The sequence below is a fragment of the Pezoporus flaviventris genome, unplaced genomic scaffold (assembly GCF_033815535.1).
Source record: "Pezoporus flaviventris isolate CSIRO_AGI_PZ_B2104156 unplaced genomic scaffold, CSIRO_AGI_Pfla_v1 ptg000020l, whole genome shotgun sequence".
NCBI lineage: Eukaryota > Metazoa > Chordata > Aves > Psittaciformes > Psittacidae > Pezoporus > Pezoporus flaviventris.
The window spans coordinates 7,209,056-7,223,523 of record NW_026892568.1 but is presented as its reverse complement, the minus strand read 5'-3'; the positions used below and the strand labels follow the sequence as shown (position 1 = coordinate 7,223,523).

Below are 14,468 nucleotides of genomic sequence, written 5' to 3'. Positions count from 1 at the left end.
TTTGCTAATTTTTCTTCAAGGTACGTGTTACAGATGGTGCAGTGAATGTATCTGTGCTCATTAATGACATGCCATATATTTGAAGTACAGCTCACAGATTTATTTGAAAAATTGCAAGTTTATACACACAGGTATAGAAGCAGAAAATAGTTTTAGGATGTACGTAGAAGCACACTGAGACTGATAATTAGAGATACATGTACACGGAAATAAGACCTTCACCAGAAAGAGTTTGCCTCAGGTGAAATAAATTATATAAATAACCTTTTAGGCTTGGAGTTTGAAAGTTGCCCAGTGTCTGTCTAACCTCAGAGGAAAATGAGGCACCTAAATTGTTTGGATCTTCAACTTTTCAGTAGTGTTTTCAGAGCAGCTCAGTTAAAGATGAACATAAACTGTGTTTGTTAGATTGGTGCAGGCTTTCCTTGGTTGAACTTAAATCTTTTTCTTAGGCGACATCAGCAAAGCTTGCTTATGCAAGGTTTGGATCAGTTTGCTTAAACTGGCGTCTGCCTCTGAGTAGCAAAATTTGGTCTGGTGTTTTGTATTGTGGCATAATGGGAAAATGCATTCATACACAAACCAGTTTTTATAGTAAATTCTAAAGAGCCAGGTTTAATCTTAAGCTTATTTAAACTACTGCACCATGACATAAAGTTTTTCAAAGAAAAAGAGACAAAAAACCCAACCCCATTAAATGAAATTCAGCCTGAAAAAGACTGTGACAGTATGTTATTGAACAGTATTGTTTCTAGAGCTTAAACATCTTTTAAGAAAACAAATTGTAAAATTTATTTTACATTAATACAATTGCAAAACCCCTTAAAGATTCATCTGATGTACTTTGGCTTTAGTAATGAATGCAAAAATTCACTCATCAAAATCTGAGCTTATACAAGGGAAGGTTGTTACTTAAAAATATTAATATAAAATTATGAACATTATTTACATGGGAGGGATTGAATGTATTTTGTCATGGAACCAAACCCAGTAAGAGGTGGTTTGTAGAAATTAAGTGGTGTTGCTGGTAACTAGCTCCTATGACTCATTGGAAAGTGAAGTATTAAGATACTCTTGTTCTCTTCCTTAAAGTGAAGACTCTGCTACAGTCATTTGGCCTTACTCTTTTAGTGCCTTGCTGTGATTTTGCTGATTCTTTTTGGTTTGTCCTTTTTTGTCCTTTTACTTTTTGATTGCACTGAGTATCCTGAGTATCAGAAGAATTGAGAGGAGCTTCTGTACAAGAAGCATTACTGTCCTGAGGACTTTGCCCTTCATTGTCCAGTCTAACTTTGCCTGGGCTGTATGCAGCTAGCTGACAGAGAGCTACAGCTGCTGTTTGTTTCTGTTCATCACAGCTGTCAATTATTCTTAAGTCTTGAGCTTCATTACGGTGAGCTGCAAAAGGTTTATCACAGGCACTGTTAGTAGGGTTCTTGGGGCTACATGCTTCTGCTCCGGAGGTTTCCTTTTCATTGCTTGGAGAAGTAGCAGCACCATTATCATGGGATGGACTGTGGAATGATGTTTTCAGGCTTACTGTGTTACAGGAATCTTTTACTGAGAGGTTCAGAGGCATGTCTTGCAACTCCAGAAAGCTGTGACTTTCTGTTTTGGATGTGGTTTTGTATGTAGGCTCATGCGTAGGTCCTGTGTTTGCATCAGCCTTTTTGGAAAGATTAAGAGGAGCTATCCCTGTGTCTTCCTCTGTGTTGGACAGTGAGCCTTCGTTGTTCTGGCATTCGTTCTGTGCATGTGAATCTTCATCAGTGACGTTAATGCTGAAAGAAAAGAGAATTCACTATCAGTTACTCTTCTAAATTGGGGCTGAGAAAGGGGGCAGGAAGAAGAGAAAACAATCTGGGCTGGGAGTCTGACAATTTTGCTGTTTCTCCTTTAACTCCCCCAAGTCCCTTGCACCATACACATCATTGGTTGCAGGTAATTCCCTGAAATACACAAACACATGCATAGTAATCGTATGGGAAATACCTGATACACTTAGGGAGAATGAGTGGTCTGCTCACTATAGCAACTGGGAGCTGTACTGTGTTTTGCACTGTCAATATAAAACAAATTACCTCAATGACTTAAATTTAAATATATTTTAGGGGCATTGCATGAAATGTTTCCATTGATGTTTGTGTGTCCCTTGTGTGTAAATCTGACACGGATTTGCAAAGTGATTTTTATTATTTTACCTGGTAGGTGAATCTCCTCTCTCTTGCTGCGTCTGCACACTTTGGAGTGGAGTTGGTTGATCAGTGCTTTTCCTCACAGGTCGGAAAGCTGTGAGGTTTTCTTCTGGTTGGTCGTACTTGCCAAGCGATGTGGAAGATGACTTGTTAGAGAGATCAAACAAGCCTTCGCATACATGGCTTGTCTGAGTGAAGTTGGTTGGGCTAGGTCTGCCAGGGGAGCCTGTGGCCGCACTTCCTGCAAGAGGGCTCATTTTGGCATTCTCTCTTTCGTTCTGGTCATCTTTGGAATTACTTTTGGCATGCAATAATGTCATTTCTTTTTCATAATCTGCTTGTTTTTTATGCGAATTTAGAGGGTATTGTTGGGATGGGCTTAAAGAAGCTGGATATAGTAAGGTAGTTTCTTCCATTAGATGAGAATTTTGATCTCTGTTAATACCAGCTACATGTGAAAATCTGTAAAATGCAGGATCTGTTGGCCTACAAAATCCATATGGTATCGGAGGAGTGGAATGATATTGTTGGAACAGTCGATAGTGTTCATATGCTGATGGATTTATGGGTTTTGGAAGTGGTCCTGGGTGTGGAAGAAAGTGTCTTTGATCTTGTGTGCCATAGACAGACAGAGCAGAGCTTTCACACTCTGAATTACTTGGAAGCAAGTATGGTGTGTAGATAGCCAGCCTATGCTCATAAAAATGGGGTGAGTACTCAGGAATCATCGGTTGCATATAAGGTGAAATGGAACCAAAGCCTTTTGTCGGAGCAACTTTATGTGGAAACTCTGGGAGGAAAGGAGAACCTGCTTTCCATGGGTGACCTGGTGTATGAAATGCAGACTTAGTGTGAAAAGGTGAATTTTTGTTAGAGAGTGATAGGATTTCAGATACTTCACTGGTTTCCGGGCCTTTGCTATCTCTGTGTTCTCCTACAGGAACGAAAGCCGAGGGCCTGCCAATGCTGTCCAAAAGGGGCTGCATGCTGATAGCGCTTTCTGCTGTAGTACTGGCAGGGGTTAATTCCTTCTGAATCACAGGTTTTTGTCCTTGTATTGCTGTGTTTGTTGCCTGGTTTTGTAATTCAACATTTTCCTTGGCATCTTCTTTTGGAAAAGGATATTGAGGCTTTGAATCGAGGTTTGCCAGTCCATTTGTGACAGCTTTAGAAGAAGTTGGTTTGACTGTAGATTCAAGCTGATTGATCTGTTTGGGCTCCAAGGAACTGGTCTTCGGACACTTGATAACACGATCCTGCTCTGATACTAAAGTAATTGAGTTTTTGCAGAGGCCATATTTCATATGGTTAAAAAGATGAGATTTCTCATTGCAAGTGAAGGGACACTGGAAGCACTTGTACTTAAATGGCTTTCCTGGTGGTCTTGGGATGTAGTGAGGCTTCTTTGGTTTACGTTCTTTGAGAAGACTCATTTTGTTCTCTGCTTGAAACAATTAAATGTAATGGTTCTTTAGAAAAACTTTCTTGTGGTTAGCTCGCCACAGTTCTAGCCTCTTGATGTTTCCAGTTTTTCTGGTTTCTAGAATCCTTCTTCCAGGTGAAGAGAGGAAGCCAACTCCTGTGGTGTCTCAGGGAAGACGGGGTGCCGGAAGCCAATACTTCTGCAACTGGTAGTGCAGGAACTGTAACATAAAGTTTAAAATTAGTGGAACATTGGAAGTAAAAACAAAGTAATGCATTCTTTTACCTGGATTCCCCCTCATATCACATATGGTGTGTTGTGGCCTTCTAAAAAAAAACAACAAACAACAAAGGTGCAAAAACCAAACCAAACAAAACCAACCCCCCAAAACAGGCAAAAACCCCAAACAAACAAATAGAAAAAGGGACAACTCTTCCACTCCCCCAAATTCCCCATCCCTGGCATCCTGGCAATGTTCAAGGCCAGGTTGGACGAGGCTTGGAGCAAGCTGCCCCAGTGGAAGGTATCTCTGCCCATGGCAGGGGGTTGGAACTGGATGAGTTTTTAAAGATCCCTTCCAACCCAAACCATTGTATGATTCTATGCAAAGTGCTAGCTGCGATACTTGAGATAGACACTCATTAAACTTTGACATCCTTCCACACCTCAGCACAGTCCCAGAGGTGGCCTAGTTTTCAGCACTGCTCAGCACCTGCCACTGCTCGCGGCTTGGAGGGGTTTTCTTTGAAAACTGAAGGAGCATTTATTCAGAAGATGAAAGTAGAAGTCTAGGTGGAGCTGTTGAGAGAGAAGTGGAGGTGGGCAGAATGAGAAGAGGCAGGTCCTGGCAGCAGCTGGATATGGGGCAAGCCAGTCAGGCCGGTTGGGGAGAGAGCAGAGGGAATTTCCGGCTTTGGCGCAAGGAGGGTGGAGAGGATTGGGTGCACATGGGTAGTAGCTGACTTGGCTCTTTAAGAGAGTGACCAACCCCCTCTTTTACCTGTCATGGCATTTCCTAACAGCCTAATCTCAGTGGATACCTCAAAAGTGGCCAATCTCTCGAAGGATAAAACCACACCAATTTTCTTCCTCTTCCTAATTCAATTAAGAGAAACGAGTACTGCAATATCTGACTAATGGAATCTTCTGCTTGATAAACACATTTCGCATTCCTCTGCTGCGTAGCACCTTACATACTGCATATACTTAACACAGACACAAGCGTAGTAATTCAGGTAAAAAAAGTCTGACAGTAATTGATTTATAGGGGAATGAGGCATCTGCCTTTCTTCAGAAAAACTAAGGTTGTGGATACTTTACGCAGCCTAATGATTTGCTCAGTAGATAAGTCAGGAGGGCTTGTATCAGCTTGTTCCATTATGTTCACTGATTCTGAAGGCGTGAGAAACTCTGAGAGTCAAGTTCTCATGATTTTATAGGATGTGTTATGGCAGAGATCTAAAAACTGATGATTTCATCATGAACTATAAGCATCATTATCAAAATGATGACTGTTGCAAAACCACGTACTGTATCTATTGTGTTACCCGAAACTACAGGAATACTAATTGTAAGAGTGACTAGATAGCTTGATATTTTTTATTTTTTTATAAAAAGAAGGTTTTTTACATAGAAGTATGAATTAGTAGTAGTATGAAAATATGAAGTTTATGAAAAGAATTCCTGGTAATTACATGCTGTGAGATTTGAGTTAAAAGCGGAGTTGTTTTGCATTTCTTAAGTCAGATTATTTAATAGAAAATGACATGCAATACATTATGAAAACTGAAGGCAAAGCTACAGAATTGCTGCTTGTTTCATCAGGTATAGTAATTCTAGCAATTTGTATTAAATGTTGTTTCTGATGTCATAGAAATACTAATTCTGTTAAAATAGTGATTGTGAAGGCACCCTGAAAACTACAAAGCTGTTCTGGAAGTAGAAAAAACAATCAAGCTTTTTCTTGGAATTAACAAATGATTAAATGTGCTATAGCCTAAAGAAAAAGGAATATGTAGAGAAGTAACTTCTTATTTTTCAGGTTTTAGGAAAGCTTTTTTTGTTATTTGAGCTGGATACGGGTACCATAACAATGAGAAAACCTGGAATTACTGAGCAACATGTTAAACTCTTGGAATCTGGTTAAGGTGGTTGAATAAATTAAAGACTCCATATCGTCTTTAAAAAATATTTTAAATAATGATAGGCAGGATTCCTTTGAAAGATTAATACTTTAAAAATAAAAATAAATTAAAATATTGAGGTGGAGGAGGGGAGGTCCAGAGAGGGAACTGCTCTTTTTTCACTCCCTTGTGTGTGCTTGTTGTATTTATTTTTGGCTAATGATGTATAACTAACGTGGACAGTTTGTAATGGGCTCAGTCAAGTTGGTTTGTACCTGTTGTTCTTTATACCTGCTTGGAAGTACTTGTACTAATTATTCATGAAAAAAAGGATACTGTTGTCAAAACTCCATTGCATTCTTAGGTGAACCATTTATGATAACAGTTCAAATTTGCATTCAGGTGCAGCTCTTATAATAAAAGAGATGTTAATGAGGTTTTCTTGTTCTGCTGGCTTTCCTTTGCTTAATAATGAAAATTCCTGTGTGTCCTGTTCCCCCCCCCCCGACTTTGTACTTGGTATTTAACTTTGAGTCAAGTTATTCCTGTTCAACAGAGTATTAACTATCATTTCTTAATAAGAGAAAATGCATTGCTGCAGTTTTTAATTGTAGAAATTCAGAGCATTGGTGCTGCTTTGCCATGGGTCCGGCAAGAGAGAATTCCAACAGGGGTTTTTAGTCATTTTTGCCTTCATTTTGATGCAGACAGTAGAGCTCGAGAATCTGCCGCTCTGACTCGAGAGGTGTAGAACGAGTAGCTTATTTAGAGGGTGTTTACCCATTTGTAAACCTAGGCTAGTGCCAGCCAGACGAATGTGCTGCTTCTCTTTTTTAACTATTTAATCCCTTATTTTTTTCTCATGGTTTAAAAATGCCAGTAATAAAATATTTCCTAGCCCAGACGAGAAGGATAATTTCTCTTACAATCTAAATAAAACACAGGAGCATCTGGCAGAGGTACATATTTCATAATTAAAAAAGAAATTAAAACAGTTTGATCCCACACATACAGCTGGAAAATAAATTAATGGTTTAAAATAGGTGCCACCAATTAAAGCTGTCTCTATATAAATAATGTTACAATGTCTGTTTTGTGCTACCAAAATTAATATCTAGTATTAGACAGGAAAATCACATTAAGTAGAGGCTTTTTTTCTTAAACTTGAATGGCATAACTTGTGATAGCCTTTAAAAATGGGAAAAGATTCTTCGGTAGTAGGATGATCATTTTCTTGTGTATTTTTTATTTTTAGCTTGAGAATTCATTTCCTTATACCTGATTTTAGAAATGCAGACAGTAATATATTATTGCAATTCTATCTCTCTAGTTTTGAAATATAGTGGTGTTATTTCTTTTGTGGTTTTATTGAGAACAGGTCATTCAAATAATATTGCTTAAACTTGAGGCTGTCTTAGCTCTTTGGCTCTTGTCACCACTGTACTTCCTCACGGCTGTCTTGTCTGTAGCATTTTCCAACCTCAGACTGAGAGCTGAAAGTTTTCTTCCATGTGTTTTTAAAAGCATGTTGTTGCTACCTCCTTCCCTTTAACATATTCACAAGTTCAGAAAACAAGAATGCCTGTGTGTGTATAAATATATAAACAAGAATGTAAGTGGGTATAAGTATACAAGCACATGCACACATATGTATTCATATACACGCACACACACATATATGTACATATATATATGTGCATGTTGTTTTTTAGGTTTTTAAGTAGTCTAAATTGTTTAAGATGCCCAGTTGATCAAAGAGGAAATTTCAGAATGTCTTTTATTACAAGCAGGGATGGTAATTATATTTCTTTTTAGGACACTGCTTTAGCAAACTACGTAACAGTTTGTCATGCACACTCCATTATTATTGCAGTATCCTTTTGGTGATGTTGATCTCTCTGACCAGGAGTACTCACTGGGGTGGAACATTCTGAAGGACATACTATAATTAAAATATTGTGATGTGGCATTATTGCATAACTCAAGGACATGCCATTGTCACCTACCTAGCGTGTTGCAAGAACAAGATTTGTGAGTTTTATTCTAGCTGAGATTTTCCAGTGATTAACTACCACTCCCTTCTAAACTTCCAGTTCCTTTAAACTAAAACTAAAAGATAAATTTTAACGCAACTGGTTGTTGATGAGGAGGAAATCTGGGTGAGAGGAGTGGGTTGGTGAGGACTAGAAGGGAAGTGTGTGGTGAAGGTATGGACCGAAGAGGGCTGCGTGCTTGTGTGTGGGTGTGCGCATGGTCTGGGTCTGTGTGTGTGTGAGCGAGCGCAGAAAGAGACTAAATACGTTGGTTAGGCAGCGTGGATAAATAAGAAATAAAAATCTTTGTCAATATTAAGTTAATAATTCAGTATCTTAATACACTTTAATTAATTAGAGAGAGGATAACTCTAAACTCTAATCTAATTTTCTGTGCTTAATTCCCAAGAAAATAATAAATCAAACCTGGACTACTTTATTTTCAGACAATCATTTCAGGTTCACCTGACCCTAATGTGTGAAGGATATTTGGCAGACTAAACACAGGAGTTTTAAGCAGTACAGCTTCGTGTCATACTTCAGTATTATACAGCAACTTCCTCTGAAAAAAGGTGCTTAAAACACTTTTCACCAACAGGAGTTAATTATTGTAAAAACTCACAAGAGTTAGTTCATCTCTCAAGCTAAAATACTCCCCTCTCCAGAGTTTCTGCTGAAAGTTTAAACTGGTGCAGTAAATGCACCTGCTAGGAGTAACCCAGGCTTTTGAGACAGCTGAAAAATGATCACCTCTGGTTTACTTTTTTAGCTGTTAGCGCAAACACACTTTATTTGAACAACAGAAAAATACTCGAAAGAAATGTACTTACCAGCTACACAGATGTTGGAAACCTCCAAGGTGCTCGCTGTTGGTAAGCTGGAGCTGTCACTGCTGAGAGAGAAGTACCTGTTCTCTGCTTGATCTCTAAGTGAAACTGCAGGAGGTTGTTTCAGGGGGAGGGACTTAAGAAGTGTAGGAGTTGAGCCCTCAGGGTGTAGAGATGCACCTGATATTACTCCAGCCCGAAGCTACGATTCATTTGTTTGCGTCCACTGCTTTCATTCAGCATTACCTCAGCATCTAAGCTATCGAAGAGAGCTCTTGTTGCTTTTGTGCCCTCCAACAACCAAGTTTTACTCTAAACTGTAGTGTCTGTTCTTCTTAGTGGCAGCCTGCAATGTGGGGTCAAAAATGGCTTAGGTAACATACTGAGCTTTTGATATATTTCACTTTCATGGAAGGGGCTCATGAGCAGCAGAATTGACTGTACAGAGAGGTAGCAAAGCTTAAAAATGCTTAAACTCTTTTTTGTTGGAGACGGACATTTTTGATTGAATGCCTTTGTAGCTTTAATATTCTTGCTCTTTTTCTTCCTCCCCCTCTCCATTTTTATTTAAATCTTTTTGTCCTTCATGAGTCTCCTTTCTGAAGGCGGGACTGAACTAACTCCAAGCTTGCTTGCCACAGGAACCTGCCAAAGCTTGCCTATAATCAACAGTCAAATGTACAGATCCTGTAACTGGGAAGGAGTCACCCCACTGAGAAATCGATTATCATGTCTACATGTTTACTTAGGAGCTGTGACATTCAGTGGTGAAAGAAGGAAGGCAACCGATCATCCACTGATTACTGCTAATACTTGCTTTTAGTTGCTTTTTAGTTAGAATTTATAAGTGACATATTTCTTAGTGGATTTGCCTCGTGACAGTGCTGAATTGTGTGGTGAAATAATAACCTTCTGCATACGGGCTGCTAAAAGGAAAATATTCTGATAGTTCTCTCTCTAAAAACCATTCCTGTTGCTGTATATAAAAGCAAAGGGGGGTTGGCTGTTAGTTCTAACGCTACTGGGAAGTTAAAATCCCTACTCAGAACCGTTCAGTTCAGCTGGATGAACATGACAGCCCTCTTGTTTAATCTGCAGCTCTGTAGATAAAGACAGCTGCAGATTGATGAAACTTTTCAATATAGAAGTATGATGAATTTTGTAGTTGGCAGAAGTGTTGTCTCCAAGTGAAAATTAGGGATGTTGTCCCTACAGAACCTGTTTAGGCAGCGGGTGAAAGTTGTTTCAAAATCAGTCTCTAAAGCAGTGTCTGAAAAATAATCTTAATGATGTGGCCTTTATTTGGTGGGATGACTTGTATGGACATGTACTTGCCTATGTAGGTACGCAGACCACTGTCCTTCCTCTTGCAATGGCAATGCTATTTCCAGTTCTGGAACATTTTCCTGCATATCATTAATTCACATATCGCCAAGCAATCCCTAGTTGTAAGGTAGAAGGGTGGCTTGCTTATTTATGTATGTATGTATTTATTTATTTATTTATTTATTTTATTAAGTTGCAATAACACACCTTAGCAGTGTTATAAACCCCATAAAACATAAAAAAACATAAAAAGATGTCATCTTACTGTCTAGCTGTCCTTTGGCTTTAGAGGAAATAATAGCAAGAGTGTAAGTCCATCATTCTTCCATTTAGTTGTAAAATGTTTTGAGGCAAAGTAGTATGTCTGCAGAGAAAATGCTGCCTGCAGAGAAAGATCCTGTAATGTCTGCATTCTCTGAAAGGTCCTAAGGAGAAAGGTCCTTTGCTGTCTCAATAGAAGATGTTATTCAGTAGTCCTCGCTCAGTAGCGAACAGCCTTTCTTCCCTGTCTGTAGCTTTCTGTGCCATAGCAATCTACATAACTGTCTTCATGTTTTTTTCTGCAAATGTCAATCATTTTATGTTGTCTGTAGCTGAAGGAAGGCACCATCAGGTTTGTTTTTTGCATGTGATGGGGTGGAGGTAGTTTCCTTGAGTTAGATCAGATTTTTTTTTGTTTAAAAGAAAATTGCAATTTCTGTCTGTTGAAGGACTCCTTTCACGTAGGTGACTGAACTGTGGTAAGAGGCAGTCAGTATCTGAACTTTGATTTTGTGTTAATCCGCCTTCTCCCTATCCCCTTTCCCTGGTCTGGTATGTGAAGGGGAGACATTATGTCCAGTTGCTGCCTTGACCCAAGGAAAAGAACGTTTGAAATGTAGCTACTTCCTGGAAGTTGCTGTTGTTAGGTCAGCCAAAATCAGCTGTGGGCAAAGTAGAACTGGGAAAAGAAAGAACAGCTCATGTAAATGCTTCTTTTCTTGGGACTTGCATGGTATAACAAAATCCAGATCAGGGGAGAAAGACTCATTGGTGGACCCCAGAAAAGGAATGCGAGAGCTCCTGTTTGTGTATGCTTCTAAAAGTAATAAAGCCTGATTGCAGTGGTGGTGTTTCATCGCGTATTTTTGTTACTCATTATACTTGCATCCGGAGGATTAGATAAACTGAACCCAGTCATCTGTTGGGAGCACCCTTTTTAGTCTGTCTGAGCACAAGTCAGATTAACTCAGAACACCGGGACTGACACAGTAAAACTTGGATTTATTGATATTTTTCTCTCGTGTTGCCTTTTTAAAGATATGATTATTTTTGTATCTCTGGAGGGCAGAAGCTTTAATTTTCTATCTTCTTTGGTGTGGAATATCATTCTTCCTTCTGAGTTCTGTTTAAAATTCGGTATTAAATACATGTTGTTTCACTGCAGTTGGGTTTCATAGCTTTAATTACTGTAGCATAAACCTGCCATTCTATAAATGTTACAAACTTCCTTCTTCATGTTTTTATATGTTTTTTTGGCTCAGCTTTAGTACTGAAAACAAAATGTCCCTAGCAGAAACCATACATATCAATGGGATAAACCTAACCTATTCTTGATACGCTGCTTACCTAAGTTTTATTTTCCTATTGCTCTTCAAAATTCCATTCCCTAGGTGTATGAAAGAGTGCCAAGTGTTGCTGTGGTCAGTTATCAACCCTCCGTTAATCAGATAATTCTGAGTGTTCTGCTCTAACGCAAAGAGTGGCCCTGGTGACCAAGTTGTTTGGCTGTTTTGGCTTTAGCTGCTGTCAGGACTCTGTAACCAGCTTTCAGAGGGTGTCCTCTGCCTGTCAGTCATCACCAGTGTTTGTCTCTTTCTAGAGATGCCTTACAGATTCTAGAACTGTGTCGTTATTCCAAGAAAGAAGAATGATCATAAATAAATGTGAATAATCTCCTGTAGCTGATCACTGATAGACATGGTGAAGCTTAGCTTGCCATAAAAAGGAAACCTCTTAGAATTGTGTCACTGGCGATACTCACTTCTGTCCTTGTCACCTTTGGTATCTAGATGTGTGGCTTTGAGCTAAGTGTTCCCAAAAGTCCTTGTTTTCTTTTTGTGATCACTTGAACTGCAATTATCCACAGCTTTTGCTATCTGTATTAGCATGTTTGGACTAGGTTATTCCATACCATTCCCAGAAGGGGGCAAATGTATTTGAACATAATTGTTGTAACTCATGCTGTGCCCTAAACCATTACATGATTCTTGTACAATATTCTCATAATTATTTTCTTCTATCCCATATGAATAGTTATTAGTCTTAATGCTTTTCAAATAACACCTTTGAAATACACCTTTGTTTTCATACCGATTCTAGTCCCTGACTTTGGAGATATGTCTGGGCAGATTACCTTGCTGATGTTTGTCAGCCACTTATTCATGATTACAAGAGCAAATTATTTGTATGGGAAATGAATAAAAGCTCAGCAGTTAATAGCAACTGCAGATCATGTTTTCAGATATTATTGTGGCCTGTACTGTTAGTGTTTGGCCTGGAACTAGGGTGATCTTCCTTCTGGTTCCCATCCTCCCCCTTGGGCAGTGAAATGTCTTGGGGGAAGTCAGTAACATCAGAAGTTGAGACTGTAGGCAAAACTGTGAGCTGTTTATAAGGAGGGGGTGTTAATAATCATTCTTTTAATTGCCAGTAATTCTAACAGAGATGCAAAAATGTACCTTCAGTTTCTGCTTGATGCTCTGGTTATAATTGCCTTTTAAGAGTCACTATTTTCAAAGTGTTTTTCATGCAGAATGTTTTTTCCTTTTCTGCTTTGATTTTAAGACTTGCACCAGAGATTCTGAGACAGTTTGCTCACCTACATGAATTTTTCCTCATAGAATCCTGTAGAAGGACCTGAATTGTGCCATGTGCAGTTCAAGTATATATGAAGTCAGTCCTCCACATTGTTCTTTGAGGCATAATTGGTGGTGTGCTGCAGTGAGGCCACTCTCACAGAGGGAGCAGTGAGGTGTCTAATGAATACTCCTAGCCTCAAAATAATTTTAGCTTTCATTTATTCTTTAAAATATATCACGTTTTATAAAGCTTTGTATGATTATGTTGTCTACGATATCAGTACATTTTAAAAGTGGGGAATATAAAGCAGTAAGTGAAAGATTTATTCCATTCCATTTTAAAAATACTAATGCTGCAGTTCTTGAACTGTTGTGTTTTTAATTTGGAAGTTACACGTTTCCATTTAGCCGTAAGGTTTCAGTTGTTAGGATGGATGATGCAGCTAAATTTGCATGTAGGGATTTTTTATTTATTATTTTATTTCTTTTTCTTCAGCAAAATGGGCAGAAGTCATTGAAAATCTGATGATCTGATAATGTATGTGTGTGAATTTCTACATTTGGGATCACAGTGCCCCTAAATAAAACATTTCTTACTCTACAGCATATGTTAAGGCCAAAACCTTACATTTCAGTGTGGTTTCAGTATGATTTCACATCTTTTGTCTTCTGCTGTATTTGTGGTTTTGTAGGCTTCAGACTATTATTTATAGGGGTTTTTTATTTAATTGGGTGGGGATAAATACTAAACAAACAAGAGAATCCTCGTTTACTTGAATTTCTGGTTTGCTTGTGAAAGGACGTTATTAAAATTTCTCTTGATGACAGCATAGTATAAACTTTCTAGCTAATAAGGTGTGTCATCTATAGGAACATGAAACTTCCTAGGCGTTCTTAATATGTCCGTGGTGAGATTAAAAGTGTTCTGGGCTTAAACTCTCTCAACAGCTTGCTGACCACTGAATAGTCGCAGCTGTGTCTGCTAAATGCCTCTGCTTACAGCCAGAGAAGGTCTCTTAAATGAAATCAGTGGTAGCACTGTTAATGTTTCATGGGCAAGGGTAACTTGCTCTTTGTTTTTTTTGGTTAGTTTGTTGTGCAGTGTGGGATCCTATTTTTGCCATGAAAACAGATACGTTTGAAGTAAGGTTGGAAACTTTTGCATCTCTGAAGAGTAAGTAAAGGAAACCAGGGAAAAAAAGACTGCAAGAACCATGTGGTTACACTTTTAATGAATTGGTGCTTATCTTGGGAGGATTCCAGCCAGAAAGATGTTATTTTTGATCTGCCTGCCTTCTTGTATACCCTTACCCACTCACAGTGAATAGACTGAAACAATCCAGCAATCCCACTCCTTTTTTAACTGTAGCAACAATGAAAGCATCATTTAAACGAAGGCAGTAATGCTGGTGAGATACACAGATAGTGGCTAATTCAGAAGTCTGATAATGGTGGGTCAGTGAAAGTGATCAAAATCTTAATTTTTATTTTAAAAAAAACAAAAACTCAGAATAAATGGAAAGGGTAGAAATAGAGAGAGTGGGCAAAACCCAACTCTTAAAGAACCAGGCTTTATTTCTTCTCTATAAATTACTTAAGAATAAAAGGAGAAACAAAAAAAAATGGAAGAAAGTAGGAGACATTGAAGTCTACAGTTAAGTATTGTTAGTCAGGGGGCTGAGATAGATTTGAGAGGGGAAC

The 14,468-nt window shown here is 38.6% G+C and overlaps 2 protein-coding genes across 4 annotated transcripts in view; one reads left to right on the top strand and one right to left on the bottom strand.

Annotated features, from left to right (window-relative positions):
* The window catches only part of TBCD (tubulin folding cofactor D), a 122,387-nt gene that overhangs the window by 31,982 nt on the left and 75,937 nt on the right, over window positions 1-14,468 (top strand). The window lies entirely within an intron of this gene.
* Window positions 853-8,829, bottom strand: ZNF750 (zinc finger protein 750). The gene is made up of 3 exons (XM_061455562.1): window positions 8,605-8,829; window positions 2,202-3,838; window positions 853-1,781 (listed from the first exon to the last, which is right to left on the bottom strand). The coding sequence occupies exons 2-3, from the start codon at window positions 3,626-3,628 to the stop codon at window positions 1,064-1,066; spliced, it is 2,145 nt and encodes a 714-aa protein (XP_061311546.1). The 5' UTR covers window positions 3,629-3,838; window positions 8,605-8,829; the 3' UTR covers window positions 853-1,063.

Bases quoted from the DNA above. Each gene is read 5' to 3' on its own strand.
- ZNF750 (XM_061455562.1), bottom strand. From the start codon at position 3,628: ATGAGTCTTCTCAAAGAACGTAAACCAAAGAAGCCTCACTACATCCCA. The intron at 1,782-2,201 runs GTAAAATAATAA...CTTTTCTTTCAG, and splicing joins AGAGGAGATTCACCTACCAG to CATTAACGTCACTGATGAAG.